At 43.6% G+C, this 25,929-nt stretch overlaps 2 protein-coding genes across 2 annotated transcripts; both read left to right on the top strand.

Moving 5' to 3' along the window:
* The first annotated feature begins 5,525 nt into the window (after positions 1-5,525).
* On the top strand, positions 5,526-20,160 carry LOC148899457 (serine/threonine-protein phosphatase 2A 55 kDa regulatory subunit B alpha isoform-like). Its single transcript, XM_088994703.1, has 11 exons — positions 5,526-5,554; positions 5,707-5,818; positions 6,046-6,123; positions 14,759-14,856; positions 14,960-15,125; positions 15,589-15,701; positions 15,806-15,983; positions 16,765-16,929; positions 17,049-17,218; positions 17,302-17,393; positions 17,587-20,160. Exons 2-11 carry the CDS (start codon positions 5,812-5,814, stop codon positions 17,864-17,866), a joined length of 1,347 nt encoding a protein of 448 aa, XP_088850829.1. The 5' UTR covers positions 5,526-5,554; positions 5,707-5,811; the 3' UTR covers positions 17,867-20,160.
* A 576-nt stretch (positions 20,161-20,736) lies between these two features.
* Positions 20,737-25,628, top strand: bnip3la (BCL2 interacting protein 3 like a). Its single transcript, XM_088994697.1, has 6 exons — positions 20,737-20,883; positions 22,363-22,624; positions 22,701-22,782; positions 23,262-23,368; positions 23,464-23,613; positions 24,062-25,628. The coding sequence occupies exons 1-6, from the start codon at positions 20,832-20,834 to the stop codon at positions 24,102-24,104; spliced, it is 696 nt and encodes a 231-aa protein (XP_088850823.1). The 5' UTR covers positions 20,737-20,831; the 3' UTR covers positions 24,105-25,628.
* The last annotated feature ends 301 nt before the right edge of the window (positions 25,629-25,929 follow it).

Here is a 25,929-nt window from a genome sequence, read left to right as displayed (position 1 = left end):
ACTTGTTAGCCGTTGGAATAAACACGTCTCCACATATTCATCGTGTGTGCTCATTCCTCAACGGCTACACTGGTGACCCCGACAATGGAAATGTTCATGGCAACGGACGAAGATGTTTCTTCTACGGCCATGTCTCCACGACCGGCGCCCAAACTCGCAGCTGCCGCCTACGCCGCGAAGTTGCCCGAGTTCTGGCACAGCGACCCGGCTTCGTGGTTCCAGCATGTGGAAGCACTTTTCCACCTACAAGGCGTCACGACAGATGACCTAAAATATTACATGGTCGTGGCGTCCCTCGACCAACCGACAACGCATCGCATGATGCAACTTCTGCGCGCGCCTCCACGATGCAAGAAGTACGACGCGCTCAAACAATGGCTGCTCCGACGGTTCACGCTATCGGCCTCCGAGAGAGCAGACAGACTACTTTCGCTTCCCGGACTCAGCGACGGAACAGCAGTGGATCTAATGGACAAAATGCTGTCGCTGTTAAATGCGGATGATGGCGGATTCCTTTTCCCCCACATTTTCCTTCGCCAGCTACCACCCGAAGTGCGCGCCGTGCTCGCTAACTCGACGTGCCCAGCCACCGGCGACTATCGTGGCTTGGCGGAAGAAGCAGATCGAGCGCTTCTGGCGATACGGCGGTTAGCCGTGCAAATTGATCCGACCGTCGTGGCCGCAGTGGGATCGCAGAAGCGGCGCGGGAAAGCCACCTGCTATTTCCATCAGCGGTTTGGCGCCAAGGCTCGACGCTGCGCACCTCCCTGCTCCTACGAGACGGCGGGAATTTTCAACGCCCAACACCCAGTAGCAGCCGTGGGCGCCAGCAACGAAAGCGAGCTGCTTTTCGTCACGGACTCCTCGTCAGGAAGACGTTTCCTTGTGGACAGCGGGGCACAAGTAAGCCTGCTGACACCCACCGCTGCGGACAAGATGGCAGGTGGATGCGGGCCTGCCTTGTGCGCAGCTAACGGCTCGCCCATCGCTAACTTCGGTTCCAGGTCGGTGACTGTGCGTTTCCACGGACGGGAATTCAAGTGGAACTTTATTGTTGCCGCGACCACAGTTCCCATAATTGGCGCCGATTTTTTTATGTGCTCACGGACTTCTTGTGGACATTGCCAACCGTCGTTTGATTGACGCCATCTCTTTCGCCACTTTTCCGTGTGAGGCCGGAGGGCTCGGGGCGTTAACGCATGCAAATTATTTAACATCGGGTAACGTTTATGAATGCCTGCTGACCGATTATCCGTCGTTAACCACACCCGCCTTTTCCAATGCCGATACTAAACACGGGGTAGAGCATTTCATTCCCACGGTTGGCCCGCCAGTTTTTGCCCGCGCTCGTCGCCGCGACGCGGCAAAATTGGCAATGGCGAAAGGGGAGTTCGCGACGATGGAGCGCTTGGGCATCGTGAGGCGTTCCCACAGCCCGTGGGCTTCACCATTACACATGGTGCCCAAAAGTGACGGTTCTTGGCGGCCGTGCGGTGATTTTCGTCGGCTGAATAACATAACCACACATGACCGTTACCCCATCCCGCACATTCAAGATTTTTCCGCACGTTTGGCCGGCGCCGTGATCTTTTCAAAAGTAGATCTAGTTCGCGGTTATCTCCAGGTGCCGGTACGGGCGGAGGATGTGCCCAAAACAGCGGTGATTACCCCCTTTGGCCTCTTTGAATTTCTCCGCATGCCTTTTGGCCTGAAGGGGGCGGCACAGACCTTCCAAAGACTGATGGACTCAGTCTTGCGAGGTCTTGATTTTGTATTTGTCTATCTAGACGACATCCTTGTGGCCAGCCCTTCACCGGAGGAACACCTGTCGCACTTAACCGAAGTTTTCAAGCGCCTTGATTCGCACAGCCTTATAGTCAACCCTGTTAAGTGCCAATTTGGTCTGTCCAAGATCGATTTCTTGGGGCATCGCATTTCTCCACAGGGCGCCATCCCCTTACCCGCCAAAGTACAAGCAGTGGTGGATTTCCCCCACCCGGCCACAGTTAAGGCTCTGCAGGAGTTTTTGGGAATGATCAATTTTTACAACCGGTTTCTTCCTCACGCAGCCGACCTCCTACAACCCCTCTACGGCGCCTTGAGAAAAAAGAAGGCTAACGACCCCGTCGAGTGGGCACCGCAACGAGCACAATCCTTCCAACGGGCCAAGGAAGCTCTTGCGGGTGCAACTCTTCTGGTCCACCCAATCTCAACCGCACAGGTAGCTTTGACTACCGACGCGTTTGATGTTGCCGTAGGGGCGGTGGTTGAGCAGCTTGTGGAGAACGAATGGCAGCCCCTTGCATTTTTCAGTCGGAAACTGCAAGATAACGAACGCAAGTACAGTGTTTTCGACAGAGAGTTGTTAGCACTCTATCTTGCAACGCGCCATTTTCGTTTCCTCCTCGAGGGGCGCCGGTTTACCACAAACCACTCACATTCGCCATGTCAAAGGTGACTGAACCGTGGTCGGCCCGACAGCAACGGCATTTGGCGGCCATTTCTGAATTCACAACAGACATTCAGCACGTGGCCGGCAAATGTAACCCTGTGGCCGATTGCTTGTCACGCGCGATTGTGTGTCCAGTCCAGCTCGGGGTGGATTTTTCAGAGATGGCCACTGCCCAATCTGAGGATCCGGACATCCACGAACTCAAGGCAGCAGGCACAGCCCTGAAACTTGAGAAGGTGGCACTGTGTGAAGGGGGTCCCGCTCTCCTCTGCGATGTGTCTACGGGTCGCACTCGTCCCGTGGTTCCGCAGGAGTGGCGTCGGCAAATTTTTAATTCTATTCATTCCCTCTCACACCCTGGCGTCCGGGCGTCAGTCAAACTTATTGGGGCCAAGTTTGTCTGGCCTGGGTTACGGAAGGACGTCAGGAAGTGGGCAGCTGCATGCGTGGCATGTCAGCGCGCCAAAGTCCACAGGCACACCCGAGCAAACCTGGAAACTTTTCCAATTCCGGACAGGAGATTTGACCACGTCCATGTGGATCTGGTCGGGCCCCTCCCTCCTTCGCAGGGTTGCACACATCTCCTCACCATGGTCGATCGAACCACTAGGTGGCCGGAAGCAGTTCCCCTGTCCTCCACGACCTCGGCAGATATTGCTCGCGCGTTTCTGTCGTCCTGGGTCGCACGTTTCGGCACGCCATCCGATATCACTTCGGACAGAGGCCCCCAGTTTGTGTCCGAGCTCTGGTCGGCCATGGCGCAGTCCTTGGGTGTGCAGGTACACCGCACTATGGCCTACCACCCGCAGGCTAACGGGATGTGCGAACGCTTCCACCGGTCACTGAAAGCCGCGCTACGGGCCGCGCTGTCGGACGGTAACTGGGTCGACCAGCTTCCGTGGGTCCTGCTCGGGTTACGTTCGGCCCCTAAAGAAGACCTTAACGCCGCCCCCGCAGAGTTAGTGCTCGGTCAACCACTCCGCGTTCCTGGTGAATTTCTGCCTGAAGCTTCGGGTGCACCTTCATTCCCCTTTTGCCAGCAGAGCCCCTGACTCCAGCACCAATTCACCACTGCGTCCCCAAAATATTTGTTCCGTCTGCTCTTAGGTCAGCCCGTTTCGTCTTTGTGCGTCACGATGCCCACCGCTCTCCCCTCCGACCGCCGTACGACGGCCCGTTTAGAGTGCTCGAACACGGTGAAAAGAGTTTTGTGCTCGATATGGGTGGGCGGAGGGAGGGAATTTCAATAGACAGGCTCAAACCGGCTCATTTAGTTGCAGGCGAGGACGTTTCGCCGGCCCAGGCCCCACGTCGCGGACACCCTCCGAAACCTCCAGCCTCACCGCGGCATGCCAGGGTTGAGTGTCGTTCCCCCACTGAGGTCTCGCCCGAATCACCTACACCACCTAATGACGGACTGCGTAGTCGTTGGGGCAGGCTGGTTAAGCCCCCTGCAAAATTTTCACCTTGACCTTCCTTCTGGGTGTTCTGGGGGGGGCTGTGTGGCGGGCACGAGGACCAGGCATCTCACCCAGCAGGTGCAGGGGAGGGGGCAGTTCATGTTGCATGTATTGCACTGCTTTTGCTGTTCAGTAGAGATCCACTTGTTAGCCGTTGGAATAAACACGTCTCCACATATTCATCGTGTGTGCTCATTCCTCAACGGCTACATTAGTGCCTTTAGTGCAATCTGCAGATTATTCAACAGTAGTCAAAATAAAAATGTGTCCTTTAATACAATTGGTTTAATTTAAATACAGTAAAGTCTCGTTATATCGATATTCAAGGGAGTCGGAAAAAATATCGATATAACCGGGACTATCGATATATCCGACCCTGTTTGCATGTAATTTTCTCCGTGCGTGCATAGAAATAGTATCGATATAACCGGGACTATCGATATATCCGATATCGATATAACGAGACTTTACTGTACTTCACATTATTTATTTGCCTTATGGATTCGTGTTTTTGCAGAATGGGACGAGGTGGAAACCTGGGGCATCTACCTATTGCTGCTTCCAGGCACAAGACACAGGCATCGGTGCATCTGGATTCCGAGCCTTTGTTGATCCGCTTCCTGCGGACATTCAGGGAAATCCTCAAATTTGTCCTTTTCAGCTACACAGTGCTTTTCGGTTCCTTGCTACTCGCCCGTTGGACCACTTACTACATGGTGGGAAAGTAAAACGACAAAAAAAGTCAACCGGCACTTGGACGTGGAGCTCCCTACTCAAAATGAAGATGTTTAATTTTGGACTCCAAAGCCACAACTCAGTAACACTTTAAATGTAAACATTTTCTTTCATGTTTCACACAACCAACCCTGGTATCACCAAAAATGCCATACTTTTGAAAGAATGCACTTAACCCTACTTGCTGTTGCGGGTGAAAAAAAGGGGAAACTTAGATTCAACAATGTATTGCATCAAACGGTGCTTCTAATTCATTCGATCACAGCAAATGATGTCATCGTAATAAATGTGCCGTCCAGGCCAAAAACAAAATGCTTTTCCATATAGAATACACTATTGCTGATTACAATTGATGAAATAGACGTTTTGTGGGGGGTGAAAATATATATTGAGGAAGCGGCACAGATAGAAAAATGTAAGTATGTCTGAGGATGGGGTGTTCATTGATAAATGGGTTAAATGTAATGCGATAACAGAAAATGTATATCAGTGAACTGTTGTCTTATATGAATGATCTTGTTTTAAAGTGAAAATTTAAGGTAAACTGTATTAAACGATCAAATGTAAAACAGTTTTTTTCGCGTCCCAAACTGCGCTTTGCATTTGATTTTTCGGAGTCCAAGAACATACGGATTGAGATTGGCGTTTCCGGTTTATATCTGACGCAAATTATTGCCACTTTTAAGTAAAAAAAAAAGTATACTATGGTTCAACCCGTCTCAATTTCTGGTGGGGTATTAACCTATTTGCCACCGATTAATGATTCAGAACTAAAATATTTATTATTTTCTTGGCTCACCCTCGCCGCTTTCCTGGTACGAGACTGGTATTATTTCTCAGCGCCGCACGCGTTGGCCATTTTGAAAGTGTGATGCGGGGAGAGGCAGGGAAGAGGAAATTCTTAAAGGTAGACTGCAAAGTCTTCACCCGTGTGCCTAGCAATACGTTGTTACCATTCCATATCAGATATATATATATATATTTTGTAACAACTGAGCCAAGATTGTTTACGCTTGTCTTAAAAACATTGGCGGCGCTTGAAGCTCAACTCCTCCACAGCTCATCGGCAGTCATTAGCAGCCTGGTCAATAACAACAGCGGTTCACAGTCCAGGACTTGATCCCGCTTCAAAGACCCCCCTGTCCCTTTCCCTGGACCACGACCATGTCAGGTAAAACTTAAACGACACGATGATACTGCCGCCATCGATCAGTGAGTATAATATAATATAACGAATATAACGCAAATTGATCTCGTCCGTTGATATTGAACAAGGCGTTTGCTAGCATGCTACGCAGTATCTAGTATGCATAGTGTGTGTTCCTCGCATGTTACTCCGAACAAAGTTACTCTTCGTTTGATGTGGTTTCTGCAAAAGTGTATTTATGCCTCCTGTAGGGGTCGGTGGTGAGAGTGACGAGATGCAATGGTGCTTTTCCCAAGTCAAAGGAGCAATAGATGACGATGTTGCGGATGGTAAGTAAATTTGAATACGTTTTCATCGACACTGGGTGCCTCTACGCCGTTTAAATATGCATTTGGTAGCTGTCCTATCAGGTTTAAGATTGGTGCACTAGTCCTTAATAGTAAGACAATAAAGCACACAAGAAGACTTATGTCCCTTTGTGGCTACAGAACAAGCAACTCGCTCAGTAAAGGCTCCCAAAGACAGGGGTGTCAAACATACGGCCCGCGGGCCGGAACCGGCCCCCGAAGAGGTTCGATCAGGCCCGCAGGATAATTTGAAAGTGGAAAAATGCATAAAAGACATGGAATTAATATTTTTGATTCACTGCAATTCATGGATTATCCGCTAAGGGGCGCACTCTTTCCATCTGAGTAGAAGACACGCCGCATCACTGAGACAGACTGAAAACAGCCGACGGTGTCAATGCGCCATCTGCTGCTTGTTACGACGTTGTTAATATCTTGGTCTCTACCTCTCCGCTACACCCTCATTAGCCAAAATGTCGTTATCCAAACGGAGAAAAGTAGATAAGGAGTGTAGAATTTTCAAAGAAACATGGACCACGTCCTATTTATTTACAGAGATGCACGGAAAACCTTTGTGCTTGGTGTGTTTGCAACAAGTTTCAGTATTGAAGGAATATAATATTCGACGCCAGTACGGGACTCATCACAGCGAAAAAATATGACGGGTTGCAAGGACAACTGAGAAGAGAAGAGATTAACGAATTGCTGGCGGGTCTGAGGAAACAGCAGTCAACTTTCATCCGGAGCCGAGAAGTCAGTGAAGCAGCGGTAAAAGCCAGCTACCTAATTGCTAGTGAAATAGCATTAGCATCGAGGCCCTATTTCGACGATGAGTTTGTTAAACGATGCATGATGAAGGCGGCTGAACTTGTATGTTCCGAGAAGCGACAAGCTTTTGCCAATATTAGCCTGACGAGGAATACTATAGCAGAGAGGATTTATTGCATTTTCCGTGGCAATTGACAAGAGCACTGACATCACAGACGTGGCCCAACGGACCTTATTTATTCGAGGAGTTGATGAGACATTGACTGTTACTGAAGAGTTTCTTGAGTTGGTGCTAATGATGGACACCACAACAGCCGAGGACATTTTCGGCTCTGTCGTTGCTGTATTGGACAGAGTTGGAGTGAACTGGTCCCGCGCTGTCAGCCTGGCTACAGACGGGGCGTCATCCATAATCGTAAAGAAAGCAGGTGTTGTGACAAAGTTCAAAGACAAAGTACAAGCCCTTAATGGAGGAGATCGTTTCTGGACATTTCACTGTATTTTGCACCAGGAGGCATTGTGTTGCAAGTCGCTGAAAATGGACCACGTCATGGAGGTGGTTGTTCGCACTGTAAATTTCCAGAGGTCTGAACCATCGTCAGTTTGACAAACTTCTCAGCGACAGCAACATTACCCACAGCCTGCCATACCACACTTTAATGTTAGTCAGCAGCTTCAAAACAAAAGTTCTGTGATGGAATTCTACTGTTCATACAACTCCATATATTTTCAGTATGTATTGTATGTGTATGTATGTTTCATGTATGAAGTTTACAGATTTACAGGACACGTGAACACTTTCTTCATTACAAATTTAGAATCACTCCCCTTAGTTTGTAAGGTGTACGCAGGGATTACATTTAGATTTTATATGCGTATGTGTAAGTGGTTTAAAAAATCCCTTTCTTTAAAAGTCTCATTTAATCTTAAAGTGCATTACTATATTTTTCAGTACAAATTAAAGTTTTGTGCCTTTGTATAATCATTGGGATCAGTTGCAATGCATATTTGTGAATGATAAAAGTAAATTGCACATTTGTCTAAGGAAAGATGAGGTGTTTCATGAAATGTTTTGTAAAAGGATAGTTCATTAAATGTCAATATTTTCCTAATGTTCTTGTGCTTCTTTACACCAAAAACAAAGGAAAGACATGATATTTTTGCTATTTTAGCAGAGTACTAATTGAATGTATAAATAAACAATGAAAGCATTTTCTAACGCTCACATTATTTTAACATGCGCTGTAGCCGTTGAGGTAGGAGCTCACACACGACTGAATGTGGAGACATGTTTATTCCAACGGCTAAGAAGTGTATCTGACTTGAACATGGGAAAATGAGGTCAAATATTGTTATCATAACCACGCCCCTTGCTGTACACCTGCTGGCTGAGATACATGGTCTTAGTGCCCCCCACATCACCACAGAATCGCAAGTACGAAAATCTCCCGATTTATGATATCTGAAATGTCACATTTATGGAGACATGACTTCATTTTTTATTTCCTAGTGTCATTTTTGCAGTTCGATAGTTTACGAATATTTTCACAAGTGTAATAAAATCGTTTTTAAGACCTTTTTATTGTGTACCACTGCTACTAGTTGTGGTAAAACACTGCCTGAAGATACATGCATTCCACTCGTGTGCCCTACCAGTATGCTGAATCGTGCTACAATTGGATTAATAATACATTTAATTTACAAAGCGCCTTTCAAATTACCCAAGAACACTTTACAATTGAAAGAACTATAAACACCAGAGCAATAACAACATGAATAAAATTATAAATAATAAAAGCTGATTAAACTCAAATGTGAATGCATTTTTAAACAGATGGGTTTTGAGGTGGCATTTGAAGGTGGGAAGAGAGTCAATATTTCGGAAATTGGGTGGAAGTGAGTTTCAGAGTTTGGGAGCAGAGAGTCTGAAAGCTCTGCACCCCACCGTGGTGAGACGTGCAGAGGGCACACAGAAGTGGAGGGAGGATGAGGATCTGAGCGACCGGGAGGGAACGGAAATTTGAAGGTTAGACAGATATGGGGGGACAAGGTTATGAATGGCTTTAAATGTTAATATAAGTACAGTGATACCTCGGTTTACGAACCCCTTGGCTTACGAACTTTTCGGTTTACCAATGTTAAATTTATTGCATACGAACTGTTTTTCGGGATACACACGGAGCTGCCATAATGAGTGATGTGTCGTTCGCGAACGAGCCCGTTCTCCTAACAAGAAAATGGCAGACGTCTTGTTTTGGTCCTCTATTCCCCGCCCCCACTCGTCAGTTAAAGCCACATGATTGGTCAAGAACGCAGCAGTGAGGGCACGTGGTTTAAACATTAAAGAGACAGGCAGACAACCGAGAGAGCGTGACAGAATGGATTGAAAACAGTGACATTTGGACTTGTTTCAACTTTAATAGTTCAAAAGCGGAGTGTTTATATTTGTACAATAATATGATATTACAAGCACAAAGCATGATGATTCAAAATTATTTTGGCCCTACTTTACAAACGTTAATATATTACTGCGATACAGTTATTGCTGAAGTAAAGCTACAGTGTTTACCGTAAATCTGTTTGATAAATTTAATCTCGAGTAGGTGTAAATGCGTTTCTACAACATTTATTGCAGTGTTGTTCACATCTCTTGCTGAAGCTTGATCTGTCAATCTGCAGCTAAAAATATTCTCATAACTACTGGACACCATCATGCTTTGAAATGTGTGTGCGTTGCCTGACAACTGTAGAATCCCAGAGCTATTTCTTGCGATTCTCTTGTGACTTGTCTTCAATTTTCTTCTCCCCATAATAGACTACTTCAGCTGTGTGAATTATTGGCAAAAGAGTCCGCCACTGTATGCTGTCCTGAAATGAACTTGCATTTTCTCATGTAGTTTTGCACTGCGCTTTCCCACTCACCTTCTGTATAAAAAGGCGGTACAGTGAGACCTCGGTTTACGAACACCTTGCCTTACGAAATTTTCGGTTTATGAACATCAAATTTATGAAAATTAAACTTTGGAGGACGCACTACTTTTCGCGATACACACCCACCACGGTTGGCGGGGTGATCTTCGGATCTGGCGGAGGGATCTTCGGATCTGGTGGAGTGATCTTCGGATCTTCGGCGGAAGCACACGACCGAACAGCGCTCCAGCCAGCGCACCTTTCCACACACCCTCTCATTGAATGCACACGTCGATCGCCTCCAAGGAGCGTTTTGCAGATAATTTTACTATTATGGGACCGAAAAGAAATACCACCATACGCTCGTGTTCAGCCGAAGAAGACACAAAACAAAATCACCATCAAGGAGAAGAAGGAGATAATTGAAAACACGAACGAGGTGTGCGTTTGTCTGATTTAGCGGCCCAGTACGGCTATGCTAAGTCAACCATTGCTACCATCCTCCACAACAGAGAAGCCATCAAAGGTGCGTCTGTTGCAAAAGGTGTTTCCGTGCTGTCAAAGCAACTGTCTCGGGCAATCGAAGAAGTTCAGAATCAGAATCATCAGAATCAGAATCATCTTTATTGCCAAGTATGTAGAACACACAAGGAATTTGTTTCTGGTAGAACACGCTGCACTAGTATCGTTGTCAAAAAAAAAACTGCTAAGTGGCACTATACAGTTCCATTTTGGCTACTGTTGAAAGAGTTCAAAGAGTTAATGGCTTGGGGGAAGAAGCTGTTTAAATGTCTGCTGGATTTGGTGCGCATGGATCGGTAGCGCCTGCCTGAGGGGAGTAGCTGGAAAAGGTGGTGGGCAGGGTGCGGAGGGTCCAGTAGGATTTTCCGCGCCCTAGTTTGGATTCTTGCAGTATGCAAGTCCTCGAGAGTTGGTAGGGTGGTGCCAATGATTTTTTCCGCCGTCCTAACTGTCCGTTGAAGTCGGATTTTGTCCATTTTTGTGGCGGCCCCGAACCAAACGGTGATGGAAGAACACAGAATGGATTCGATGACAGCCGTGTAGAAATGTTGCAGCACCTCCTGTGGCAGGCCATGCTTCTTTAGCAGCCTCAGGAAGTACATTCTCTGTTGGGCCTTTTTCAGGATAGAGTTGGTGTTGACCTCCCACTTCATGTCCTGGGAGACTGTGATTCCCAGGAACTTGAAGGTCTCAACGGTTGACACCAGGCAGTTGGATAGTGTGAGGGGTAGCTGTGGTGATGGATGTTTCCTGAAGTCCACCATCATCTCAACTGTCTTGAGCGTGTTCAGCTCCAGGTTGTGACGGCTGCACCAGAGCTCCAGCTGCTCCACTTGTTGTCGGTACGCAGATTCGTCGCCGTCTTTGATGAGACCGATGACCGTGGTGTCGTCTGCGAACTTTATGAATTTGACAGCTGGGTGCGTTGAGGTGCAGTCGTTTGTGTAGAGAGAGAAGAGCAATGGAGAGAGGACGCATCCCTGCGGGGCTCCAGTGCTCGTGGTTCGTGTTGTGGATGATATATTTCCCAGTCTGACCTGTTGTGTCCGTCCTGTCAGGAAGCTGAGGGTCCACTGGCAGATCGTGGGGGACACACCAAGCTGGAGAAGTTTGGGGATGAGGAGTTCTGGGATGATGGTATTGAACGCAGAGCTGTAGTCCACAAACAGGATCCTTGCGTAGGTTCCTGTGTTGTCAAGGTGGTCGAGGATGTGATGCAGTCCAATGTTGACCGCATCCTCCACAGACCTGTTTGCCCGGTAGGCAAACTGAAGAGGATCTAGCAGAGGTCCGGTGATGTTCTTTAGGTGGTTCAGCACGAGGCGTTCAAAGGACTTCATGACCACAGACGTCAGAGCGACAGGTCTATAGTTGTTCAATCCCGAGGGTGCTGGTTTCTTTGGAACTGGGACGATAGTAGACTGTTTGAAGCAGGATGGGACTTCACACTGCTCCAGGGATCTGTTGAAGATTTGTGTGAAGACCGGAGCCAGCTGGTCAGCGCAGACTCTCAGGCAGGAGGGGGACACTCTGTCAGGTCCTGCAGCTTTCTTGATCTTTTGCTGCTTGAAGAGCCGTCTAACGTCCATTTCGTGGATCTGTAGGGCAGAGGGCGGAGATACGGTAGTTTCTGGTAATGGTGGGCAGACCGGGGAAATGGGGGTGTCCTTTTCAAATCGGCAAAAGTATGTATTTAACTCATCAGCCATACCATTGTTGTACACTGCTTGGGGGGAAGGTAAACGATAATTTGTTATTGCTTTCAGGCCATTCCACACCGATGCAGAGTCGTTAGCGGAGAACTGTTTGTTAAGCCTCTCCGCATAACGTTTCTTTGCGATGTTAATTTCCTTCGTCAGTCTGTTTCGGGCGAGTTTGTAAACTGCTCAATCACCGCTTTTAAATGCGGATTCTTTCTCTTTCCTAAGCTGCCTGAGTTTTGGAGTGAACCATGGCTTGTTGTTGTTGAATGAGCGGAAGGACTTTGTTGGTACACACATGTCCTCACAGAAACTGATGTATGATGTTACAGTGTCTGTGTATTCATCCAATGTGTCCGTTGAAGTTTCAAAGACGCTCCAATCAGTGCAGTCTAAGCATTCTTGTAGCGATAACTTTGCTTCATCTGTCCATGTTTTAACTGTCTTGACTACCGGTTTTACACATTTGAGTTTCTGTTTGTATGTGGGAATTAAGTGGATTAAATAGTGGTCAGAAAGACCCAATGCTGCATGCGCAACAGACCGGTATGCGCCTTTGAGTGCTGTGTAACAATGATCTAGAATACTTTCTCCTCTGGTAAAACAGTCAATATGCTGCTTATATTTGGGAAGTTCACGAAAAACTTCTGGTTGAAAAACTTCTGTTAATTTGGATTAATGAAAAGCAGCTATCCGGCGACAGTGTGAATAAAGCAATTATATGCGAGAAAGCACGACTGGATGCATGATATTTTCACTCCTTCAGTGAGGAAATATCTCGAGGAGAAAGGACTCCCTCTCAAGTGTCTTCTTCTCCTTGACAATGCCACAGCGCATCCACCAAATTTGGAGGAGGAACTTCAGGGTGATTTTAATTTAAGGTAAAATTCCTCCCTCCCAACCCCTCTCCTGCAGCCCAAGGACCAGCAAGTGATTGCAAGCTTTAATAAGCTTTACACAAAGGCACAACAACACAAAGTGACAAAAGAAAACACAAAAATAAGACAAAAACAATAAAAAAAAGCAAAGCTCGTGAGAGCACTTGCTGACGGCTGCCTACTCGTTCGCCATCTCAGACTTCTCCGGATTGGATAGATCGCTCAATATTCTGTCTGATCAAATTGGCGATCGGATTTTTTTTAACTTGTTAACAGTGAACAGCTCTAAAATCTTAAAAAGGTTTAATCCACACAAAATACTCCATTGTGAGACAAACAATGGTTTTCGGGTTAATGCTTCCCGCACGTGTTATGTCAGAGGAATGAGAGGAGAATACTAGCTTTGTCAACGTCTTTATTGCGCCGCCATGTTCGTCTACCTGCAGTCGTGACGTCACCGCTGCTTTACGACCTTTCGCAACATTCTGTAGCAGTATGACATATGCTACAACACGTTTCCCATCATTCTTCCGACGCACCATAAATGTGGCACCGTTTTGGCGTAGGGTTCGCCTTCAGGTGGTGCTGCCACAATTGTACAACTTTTGAAGAAAGTTTGAAGACAGACGAAACACAAATACTATATTACAAATGCAAACTGCAAACTTCAGGTTCTCCCCCTTCTCAAAAAAAGTACAATAGGTCATTTTCCGTTTCTGGTGTTTTATTAGAATTTAGGGAAATTCAACAGTTGTAGTGTGAATACGCCATACATATCAGTATTTAAAATTTGTGTTTGGGAGCCTTTTACTGAGCATCTTCATCTTTATTAACTTCATAGAGTTGTTTGTTCTGTAGCCACGAGGGGACATAAGCCAGTGTCTTCTTGTGCCGGTCCCTAGCCCGGATAAATACAGAGGGTTGTGTCAGGAAGGGCATCCGACGTAAAAGCTTGGCCAAAACAAACATGCGAATCAAACCTCTGAAGATGGAGGATACTGATTCGCTGTGGCGATCCCTTGAAGGGAAAAGCTGAAAGGAAAAGAACATTTTATACTCCCCCTGTGCAACAAATACTACATTTGTCATCCAAACTACTCACTTGTAACCATCTGTTCACCAGCAACAGAATAATGTGGAATTTAACTGGACAACGAAAACAATTGCTTTCTATTCATTCAGCATTGTTAGTATTTTTATGAGCTTATACGGACGGAGACGAACTTTATCAGGCACTTTGTTTGGGCCAGATTGTTTAAGACGTTGTGTTGAGAAAAAATCTTCACAACAGTGCCAGGCAGTAAAGACGGATTGATTTTTGTACGACTTGTTGTGATTTGTTGTAAATGCTCTTCTAGTTGCCAATTGTGAGTTCTCCCAGCTACTTAATGTGACTGGAATGATGGATGAATGATAGAGACATATAATACATCAATTGCAGAGATACAAGACTTCCAGGGATTGTGTGTGCATGCGTGTGTGCATGCATGCATACATGGGCTCGTGTATGTGTACAGGCTTGTGTCACTGGTCTCTTGTGTTTTTATCCTGACTGGCATTTTCCTTGCTTCTTATAACGGACAAAATAAGCGAGCTTCATGTTGTCAGGGCCACCAAAGGTTTGACATTGTTGTTACATGAAATGTAACAACAATTTACATTAAATGTAAATTTCTCCACTGTGAGACTAATAAAGGCAAATCCAATCCAATGTTATGTTGGTGGACACTGATTTGCTGTGGCGGCCCCTTGAAGGGAAAAGACGAAAGGAAAAGAAGTTACATGTTATGTTGTATGCAATGTTCAAAGAAAATGATTGCTCCAATCCTATGTTGACAGCTGATATCATATCCACTGTTGAGTTCAACCACTCTGGGGAATTGCTTGCAACTGGTGATAAAGGAGGCCGTGTCGTCATCTTCCAACAGGAGCCAGAGGTATTTTTTATGTAGGCACATCGATGTTTGAATCTACGTGCCCCACATTTGCAGTTTTGCATTATCATACCTGACATGATCGTTGTTATTGTTTATTTTTAAGAGTAAGAATCAACCTCAGTGCTGCGGAGAATACAATGTCTACAGCACATTTCAGAGCCATGAACCTGAGTTTGACTACCTGAAGAGCCTTGAGATTGAGGAGAAGATCAACAAGATCCGCTGGCTTCCCCAGAAGAATGCTGCTCACTTCCTTTTATCCACAAATGGCAAGTTAACTTGTCATCCCCGACAGAATGCTATGCAGCTTTTTTCCTGATTTTTGGCCAAATACATAATTTTTGAAAATGCAAAAAAAATCTTCATGCAATACACAAAAGCAGAAATAAAAGTCTAGCAAAAGAGAGAGAGAGAAAAAATAATTTCTGGCTTGACTGTACTGGTTAACTTGCTATGACAAAACATTTCAGATACCACATTGGTAAAAAGTTTGTACTGTATCTGCTTTTAAATGACGAGTTGATGGATTTTTAACTCCAAAGTTGTATTTGTCTCGCCACCCACCTGATGGCGTCAGCAGCCACAGATTTGTAATAATTATTGATTTATATTTTACTTTGTGTTAACTGTTTTGAAGCTTTGAAGCGCTTTGTGACAGATCCAGCTGTTTAAAAGTATGATATTGATCGGTGTGTCGTATTGATTTTAAATGTTCTGTTGTCCTTTTTTCAGATAAAACCATCAAGCTGTGGAAAATTAGTGAGCGAGACAAGCGTCCGGAAGGTTACAATTTGAAAGAAGATGACGGTCGATACAGAGATCCAAATACAGTCACAACACTACGGGTGGGTATCGGAGGTTTCTTATTTTTTTGTTTGCAGCCATCGCATTTTAACATTTTATCACTTTGTCTGAAAAAAGATTTTTTTTAAAAGGTTGTGTCCCCTAGGTACCAATATTCAGGTCCATGGACCTGATGGTGGAGGCCAGCCCCCGTCGAGTCTTTGCAAACGCTCACACCTACCACATCAATTCCATCTCAGTTAACAGTGATTGTGAAACATACCTATCCGCGGATGATCTTCGCATCAACCTGTGGCATTTGGAGATCACTGATCGCAGCTTTAGTATCCTTTCTCTTCAAGATCCTTGTGGACATCATCGGCAGTCTGTTAGAAACTCCTTATGTTTTCTAGGCTAGTCATTGAGCATATCCTTTCCACTGTGGGAACGTGCGGTTGTTAGAGAGACTGTAAAGGGCAGATGTACTCTTGCATGGTTCTGTTCATGTCCGAAGTCTCTCGGTTGAAAGATTCATTCCGTCTGCTTATTGGAGGCAAATGTACCGACTGCAATGTGAGCGGGTTGCTGCACAAAAATACATCTTCTCAATCAATCAAATTAATATTATAATTGTAATGTGAAAAAAATACCATCTCTTGACTTAGTGTCTTGATTAACTCATAATCGATGTTTAAATGTATCATTATTTTGGATAATCTATGAGTTGTTAGGCTATCTTTTTAAATGTAAAACTGTCCAAATGCTCAGCGGTTAATTTTATCAATCTTCTTCCCCCCTCTATGTAAGTGTGTGATTATTGAGTCAAAAAAAAAACATTTAGCTTTTAACATGTTACAAACCAAGCCAGTCACTGAATCATAATTAATCAATTTGATAGTTGTCATGTGTTTGACTAAAGGAATAGAAATTAAATCGATTTTTAAAACGGATTCATCAATTAATCAACAAAATTGATAACAGAATAATCGATTACAAAAAGGATCACAAGTCTCAGTCATTCTTTTTTCTGATGATAATCGGGCAAATGTTTGGTCCTTTTTCCTGTTGTAATTTAAAGTTGGGAAGTTTCCTCATCCTATTGGACCTGAACTTTTCCCTCTTCAGATATTGTTGACATTAAGCCAGCTAACATGGAGGAATTGACCGAGGTGATCACAGCATCAGAGTTCCATCCTAACCAATGCAATACGTTTGTGTACAGTAGCAGTAAAGGGGCCATCCGCTTATGCGACATGAGAATGTCGGCACTGTGTGACAACCATGCCAAATGTAAGCAGAAGCAGCCCCTATTGGGACTCCACCCAACTCAAATTCAGATTTCCATTTCCAGTCTTCTTCATGTGGTGCCTGGCAACCTTACTGTACAAAGTATGTTGTTTTGTTCACAGTTTTTGAAGAGCCAGAGGATCCAAACAATCGTTCCTTCTTCTCAGAAATAACATCATCTATCTCTGATGTAAAGTTCAGCCACAGTGGACGTTACATGATGACACGTGATTACCTGTCCATCAAAATCTGGGACCTCAACATGGAGACTCGTCCGGTGGTGACTTACCAGGTATGTATTGTATATGTGGTCAAGCCAAACCATTCAGATACAGTCCAATGCTTGTTTTTTTTCAAATTGTTGTCCTTTATCAGGTACACGAGTATCTCAGGAGCAAGTTGTGTTCACTCTACGAGAATGATTGCATCTTTGATAAATTTGAATGCTGTTGGAATGGGAACGACAGGTTAGAACAGACATTCTCTGGATTGATTTTCTTTCTGGCATCTTTATTCTGTTTCCCAGATGTTAATATCCACAGCTGGTGTCAAGTTACTTGTTTTTTTGTCAACACTAACATTTATTTTAGTGTTAATTTGTTAGTTTTGTTGACTGTGCAGCTCACACTGTCTCATTATCACACTTTGCCCTGTCTGCAGTGTGGTCATGACAGGTTCCTACAATAACTTCTTCAGGATGTTTGACCGAGGCTACAGGCAAGATGTGACCCTCGAGGCATCAAGGGAGAACAGCAAACCACAGTCTGTCCTGAAACCCCGCAAAGTAAGCTCGGGCGGGAAGCGCAAGAAGGATGAGATCAGTGTTGACAGTTTGGACTTTAACAAGAAAATCCTCCACACTGCTTGGCATCCCCTGGACAACATTATTGCTGTGGCCACCACCAATAATCTCTATATATTCCAGGACAAATTTAACTAGCATTTGATGGGTCATTTCTGCTCCATTTCACAGACAGGTCTAAGTGTTCCAGTCTGTCTCAGACCTTGAGTATGACCGATCATCACAAGAACACATTCTATGTGTAATGAACATGCAGGCCTTGTCGAGCTAATTACTGTATCAACTTTGGGATTCGGGGGCTTATGTACTTCCCCTCCAGTGTAGGCACCTGTTTATCCACGTGCTGGTTGCGACCACCGCATGCCAGACCAAAGGGAAGATATGTGAACAAACAAACATATTTCTGAGTTGTATATTTAGAGCTATGACTAATTGTCAATGCGTTCTTGGTTCCTACATTTTATCATTTTAGCAGGAAAATGTCTAATTGTAGACTAAATTGCACTGATATGAAATACTGCTGCACTGTATAAGTCATCGACACTCCTTATTTACACCAACATGTTTGTCAACTCGCCAAATTCACAAAAAAAAAAAATATTTCATGATTAACTCATTCACTGCCGTTCCCGAATTTATTCGGAAATTCAAAAGCATGACGTAGAGCACCATTCCCAAATTTGTTCAGGTTTTGTTTTTTCTTGCGGGGGGATGCGTTTCGATCTTCGGTCAGACCCCTGGCAATGTTTTTCCCTGCCACGAGGGGGGAGCATTTACCTTTTGTACAGCTATCCCCACTTTCAAAGCAGAGTACTACAAACAAGAAAGTTTGAAATAGACTCTCTTCTTTCATTAGAAAAAAGGTCTAAGGTTTCTTACACTGCTTTGAATGTTTATGTAGTCCTAAAACTCAACATTCTGTGCGTCCTGCAATTTGAGTGAAAATGACAAAAACCCTGGCACTGTAGTGGAAACATATTTGCACATCGTCTGGCAGTGAATTAATTGTGTATTGGTAAAGGGCCAGTTTTGGATTTCTCCTCAGGTTAGTCTTCAAAGGAGTTTCACCAATGTTACTGTTCATACCCTCTTAAATCTATATCCTGAAATTGTTCATTGTTCACATTGATATTCTTAACAGTAAGTGTGCCAAGTTTCACTTCTGTGGCACAACGGTCACCTGAAAAACAAGCTTTTTCGTAGTTTTTGTATAGCTGGGTGCTTTCATGAACCACTGTATAAGAGGGCTTGACTGATAACACATGGTTGAATGTGGACAGACAGGAATCGTATTAACACACTGGCAGGTGATGGAAAGGAATCACACCAAAGTAAAATGTACTTTATGCCTCTAAATCATAATTCTTTAGTAAGACCCCTGACCAATCCTTGCAGGGAGAATGGGCTACCATTAACAGGCTTGTATATTGGACATAAGTTAGCCCAAGTTTTTTGTGATGTCAAAGTTCGATGCTGCTGCCACCTCCCCCAAATCTTTTTTGTTGTAGATGGCTTTACGCCTTGAATCAAGCTTCATTTTTTACGTTTTATACTGTACCTCCAAAGAGAACATAGGCACAATAGCTCATATATTTTTGTATAAATTAAGGCAATAGTCACAGATGTTTAAAATTTTAGCCATCTATCTGATGGCTAGTTTGACTTGTCTTCATACTTACATCAGCGAATGCATGGGCAGTTCATTCTGTCTCTGACGTAAAGGGGGTAATGGCCTCCCCCCACCCCCAATTTACTCTTTTCAAAGCCAGTCAAGTGAATTTTGCCTTCATTTCTTGAAAGGATATCTACACTGTGTTTTTAATGTACTGTATAATTATTTAAGGAGGGAATTTGTGAGGCACTTGGCTTGCAGATGCTTGTTTTCTATAAATGAAGTTGCCTCAAACCTTATAAGCCATCATCCCGCAACCATCTCCCGCCTTTGTCACAAGTTGCCAGTCCTATGGAACAAACGGGTTGAGAATGTTTTTTTTCTTTGAGTAATTTTTGTCTTATAACCAACAATTTTTTTTGCAGTTGATGCCAACAAATAAGTGCTGTCACTTCCTCAGTGCTGTGCATGACATTTTTCAGTCATTAAGTATTTTCAAAATTATTCGTGGCCTTTTTTAGAATTTGTGTGTACTATTGGCAACCTTGCGATAACAGTTTATAATCTCACCAGTCTTTGAACTCCAGGTCTGATCATCACCCATCTCCAAAAACATCAACTGTCATATATTAAATAAAATACTGTTCATAGCTACTGACCATTAAGACTTTAGAAACCGCTAAGGTGACAGATGCATTTCCTCTTTCTTATATGCCAGATATGAGACACTCAGGGGGTTTACCACTGCCCATTGTTCAAAACATTGTACTTTCAAGAAAACATGTTTTCAGTAATAAATAAAAAACGCCTTCAATTAAAACTGATGGGGTTTGATCTTTAATTGTTTAATTGTAATGAAGCCATGGCCAAACTACAATACTGACACTACCTGTGTCTGTGGACACAGTCATACACTATTTTGTTTAATTTGTCTTTCAAGAAGTTCTGGACCAAAGAAAATAATTTGGATGTCATACTGTAGTGGAAAATTACTGTATTCTGACGGCGTTTTTCCAGATGGAAAGCACACAACACATTTCGAAATTAAATGTGGCATTAAAAATAAATGACCGATCAGTGTAAGTGTTGTTTGGAGCATAAGATCACTTAAAAGGCTTTAAATATTGTTTTAATAAGTGAGTGACAAATGCCTCGCCATCTTCATGAATTAATATGTCGCAGGCATTAATGACGAAGTTATTTTCTTCGTACTTTGTCCACTGTCGACGATGAAAGCCTACACCATATGGATCGTTCATCACGTAAGCCTTGTTTTTGACAAGAATTGTTTGACTCTTGACGTCACAATACATCGAAACCTAAACGTATTTTATCGTGAAAGTTGCACGTGGACCATTGACGAATGCAGACAGACACGTCATTTTCCGAGTTAAAGACGACATTTGCTATCCTGTATTGTTTGGACCCTGGACAGATTAGGCGCATGCGCACAAACCCTAGTCATGTTGACTCGCAAAAACAGAAGTCAACATGTCCACCTCTGCTGCTCAACAAAACAATCAAGCAGAACCCGGACTTCACGGTACGTAACATCGTTCGTATGTAATGTTTACTATAACCTGAAGCTATGTAGAGTTTCTTCAACAGGTGTTTGATTTTGACCGTAATGGTGCAAAAGTAATTTGTTTCAAGTTATACAGTGTTTGGTAAAAGCGTTTCCTCATCCTCTTGGGGTGGCGGCGGGTGTTGTAAATTGACGTTGCTGGGAGATAGCCAATGGGGCTTCAGACTTATTTTACTGATGGGAATTGTAGCCAATACACAGCCGACTTCACGCTGGGCGGACTCCAACCAAAACAAAAACAAGTTTGCGACAAAACCTATAACATAGACTTGCTTTTTATTTGAAGATTCTCGTGGCCGCCACCAATTATTTGGGGGAATTTAGAATGCTACCGTTGTTACAAAGGCATATGTCCCTTTGGTTGAAAAGGGGGCGGGGGGTGGTCAAGCGACATGATTGCATTACCACTGCTAACAAAAATATTTAAGACGAATAACTGCCCCGGGGCTTGTTCACGCGCAAGGGGGTTGTTCACGCGCAAAATATACAAATAAAATAGTAATCTTTCTAAAGATAGGAGTATTATATTCGTTGCAGCGATACGTATGAGCAGCCTGTCTGTTACGCAACAGAGACCTGCATTGTTGTCATGGCTATAGATACATTATATTTGACCATGCGCGGGTACGCCGTTCAGTCGTTGACAGTCAGTCGTTCCTGTCTGGCTGGACAATATAAACGGATGAAAGAGGCGTTTCGTGCAATTAGTTAGCATTCCAGCATCTTCTCGCAAAACTGAAGTCAAGTGATCCACCACTGCAATTGTGAATACAAAATGTGAAAAAGATACTGCTACGTCACATAATTTTGCTTAAATTCATGTAGTGTAATAACATGTAGACTAACGTCCTATACCAGAATGTAAAGTAATAAAATGTATTAAATTAAAAATATTACACTAATATACAACGCATTGTCATCAAATGGTGAGTATACTTTTTTCTTTTTTTTAATGTTGCTGTGCCGATGACCATTTTGTGTTTGGGAGCCTTTTACTGAGCAAGTTGCTTGTTCTGTAGTCACAAAGGGACATAAGTCTTCTTGTGCCGGTCCCAAGCCCGGATAAATACAGAAGGTTGTGTCAGGAAGGGCATCCGGCGTAAAAGCTTGGCCAAAACAAACATGCAGATCAAACCTCTAAAGATGGAGGACACTGATTTGCTGTGGCGACCCCTTCAAGGGAAAAGCCGAAAGGAAAAGAAGTTCGCATTCGGTGTGAAGCCAGCCTGGCTATAATTAATTGAATAACGCCATCATCCTGCTGAGAAATAACGCTCTTGCTGTTAGTATGGCAGTGGCACATAGATGAACGGCATCAATGATGCAGTGCAATATATTTAAAAAACAACGCTTCATGCATCGATAGTTCTTATGTCAGAATTGCTGCTGATTGGGATAAATTGAACACAATCGTTTTAAATCTTTGCTGTTTCCAAGGTTCCTGGGTGGAGTTAGAGTTGAATGGAAATACAGGAGTGCAGAGTGTGCACACGAGCTTGCAAATATCAGATGCCGTGGACCAAATAAATGCTAACAGTGACACGAATCAAACCTTGGAACTGGTCCATGAAATGGACGAAACATTAATTGGAGGACTAGAACATGTGCCGTCATCTTCCTCCATTCACAATGGCGACATGGAAAGGATCCTCCTGGATGCTCAGCACGAATCCAGCCCAAGCAGTTCTTCATGTGATAGGTGGGTTTTATGACATTTGGTTCATGCTGTCTGGAGTCTCGAAACATACATATTAACCACACTGGTGTCAATTCAGTCCCCATAGGCCACAGAGTCCCGACCAGAATGAGGGTCAAATCACTTTTGATGTGGAGATGTCAAGTCTGAGAGATGGCCAGGTAAAAAAAAACAATGTATTCCTTGATTTGTCTTTCTCAAACCCAATCTCACTTTGGAACCTGCGGGTTAGCACCTCTTACCCAAAGCATTTTTTTTTCGAACTTGGTCACTCTAAAATAAAAAAATAAATAAAAAACTGTCGGAACAGTAAGCATGTTTTGAATTATGCAATGGCCTCGTGTGAATGGATAATGTGTCAAAACAATTACTGTACTGAATCAATGTATATCTTACCAGTATCTGGCCTTTAAATATTTTTGCTGGATGGAGATTGCCACGTATGCTTGACAGATGAAGCTTAAATAAAGACTGACCACGGCTAATGGCAATCTATATATTCTGTTCAGATTATCTTTTTTTAACCATACCGACCAAAACAGATCCACATTCCACTTTTTCATGTGGAATGCGGGGCCACTGTACCTCATGGTTATCATTATATTTCAGTCCTAACTATCTTGTCCTGTGACAATTGTAGTCCGAAGAAGAAGGGGTAGACAAAGACCGAGAGGATGATATCCTAATGAACAAAGAAGTCGACTGGGTTGCTGATTGGTCCAGCAGGCCGGAAAACATTCCACCCAAGTGAGGCTCTTTCCTGTTTGGCATCTTATTTTTGCTTTTACTATTTATTTTATTGAATCTAAATTGTATGTTGCAAATTGTTTTTGTTATTTCAGGGAATTCCATTTCAGGCACCCCCGACGTGCAGTATCCCTTAGTATGAGAAAAAGTGGAGTTATGAAGAAAGGTGGCGTATTCTCTGCTGAATTCCTACAAGTTTTCATCCCGTCACTTCTCATTTCACACATCCTCGCCCTCGGAATCGGGTAAGAAGTTGCATGTTTAATAGCCATTCACACATTTTAATTTAATTAACCGGTAGATACACCTGATTTTATAAATAAACCTTTCAGACTGATGATCAATCAAATATTCTGTCTTTCTTTCTTTCTTTTTTTCCTTTTTTCTTTCTGGTGCTTGATGTCCCATTTTTTGGGTACTTGTGCCTGGCCAGGTGGTTTGGAGACGACTGCCTTAGTTAATTGTGAAAGTTACTTTGTCATATATGTTCATTGTTCGTGATTTGTTTTTTTCTTTTAATTGATGATACCAAGAAAGAATGCTGTTTCCTACACATTAAAGCTTTTTTTTAATAACATGAATGGTGTGATACAGATTGGTTGTTACTGAACAATTCTGATGATGTAAATGGTGTTTCTAATCCTTTTGATCCTTTTTTAATAGTAATAATTCCTGTTTGTTTTGTCTTTGGAGGGTGTACATTGGGAAAAGAATCGGCACTGCCAGCTCTTACTGAGTAGAGAATGAGTGGTGCCTGGGTGTCCTGTCTTTCAAGCAGCCGATCATCACATTCTCTGCAGTCAGCGTGCACCCACATTTACCCTCTTGATTCATGTTCGATTGAGTCAAATTGTAAGTGTATGTATGCACACATGTTGTAATGTGCTCACTCCTCATCTTGACCCAAGTAAGTTGACTTGTATCCACTCTATAGCAACTTTTGTTCAAGATGAAAACTCTGTCATCATATTTCAATACAAATGTGACAAGGATTTTGCCTCAGTAGGGCGCATGGCCTTGTGGTAGAGTGCTGTTTTCCTAACCAGAGGTAGGTGGTTTGAATCCTGGCAATTGCAACCATAGGGGTGATCGCACAGTAACTTTTACTCTGGCATAGCATCGGGCCTGCCCCGGTAGAGCATTCACATGTGCAAAATTACACCAATGTAGCCCCTGAAAGCAGCTTAACCCTGCTCAGGAGGTGGGTTAAAAATTTACTCTGGACTAAATGCTTCTCAAAACTAAATGCTTTGATACGTCAACAGGCAAGGCTTGGAGAAGGAAGTACACTTGTGTACACCTGTATATGCTTTATTTCCGTATCACTATCGTATTGTACGGCTACAGAAACTGCCATCTGAATGCTAGTGAGGCTGCACAGTGTTTAACACGCTTCTCTTTAGTAAGCAGCTTTTTACATGTAAATGCTCCACAAAACTTAAGATATATCGCTACAAAATACATTGGTGCAAATGTGTGCCGTGTGAACACCCCTCATGTCGAAGTGATACTGAAACCCCAGTTGAGCACTTGAGTACTCAAAAAGTGCTACATGAGCGACAACCCATTTACCATGCAGTGGGTTTTTTTGTTTTGTTTGAAGGACAACCAACACCATTTTTTGTTTCCTAACTGACATCAGAAAAACGTTTTATAGCATCTAAAATACCCAAAACGCGCAGGCTGCTATTTTTAGTCAAATGCAAAACACCAATAAAACTTAAAGTATCCCAAAACTGCTTCAAAATGACCTTGGAAATGGCGAGTTTCAGAAGGTCCCGCCTCCTTGTTCGTGACGGCACGCCAGGATACTCCAGACAAAACAATGGCTTCAGAGAGTTCAGATTCGGAGAAGATGCTTTCTTGTTACTCATCCAGTTATGAATATGATTCAAATAGTTCTGTAGAGGAAAGCATACATGTTTGCAATCGATTAAAGAAGTCCTTCTGTATCAATTCGAGCCGTCAGGACTCCAATGTAGCTCCCAGAAAATGCACAAGATGGCGCACAAGCTTCGTTGGAAATGGGCTGATTTGTCTGCTGAGAATTTGTGTCCACTTTTATGGTGTTACCGCAATTGGTAATGCTGGTGTGACACACAATGATTCACCATCGCGTTAATTATGTATTTTTCCTTTTATGTTTTCAGACCAAACAAAGTACCCAAAATGCGTTGTGTGTCGCTTTCTCAGTCAGGGGCGTTCCTGACGTGACGTCACGTCAGGCATCGTGATCAACTCAAAAATAAGACTTCCTGAATATTCAGCGTGAGTCTTAAAACGTAGAATATAGCTACAGTAAAGTCTCGTTATATCGATATTCTTGGGAGTCGGAAAAAATATCGATATAACCGGACTATCGATATATCCGATCCTGCGCCATGTAAATTTTCTCCTTGCGTTCATAGAAATAGTATCGTAATAAGCAGTACTATCGATATAACCGATATCGATATAACGAGACTTTACTGTATATGTGGTGGAATCTTTGTAAAATGCGCTCCGTAGAAGTCATTTGAAGTGATTTTACAAATTATGGACACTTGTCCGGAGGTGTCGAT

This window comes from Hippocampus bargibanti, linkage group LG04 (assembly GCF_051943395.1).
Source record: "Hippocampus bargibanti isolate YZ-2025 linkage group LG04, ASM5194339v1, whole genome shotgun sequence".
NCBI classification, from domain to species: Eukaryota; Metazoa; Chordata; class Actinopteri; order Syngnathiformes; family Syngnathidae; genus Hippocampus; species Hippocampus bargibanti.
Note: the sequence above shows the minus strand (reverse complement) of the source record. Positions and strands in the feature narration are given on the sequence as shown.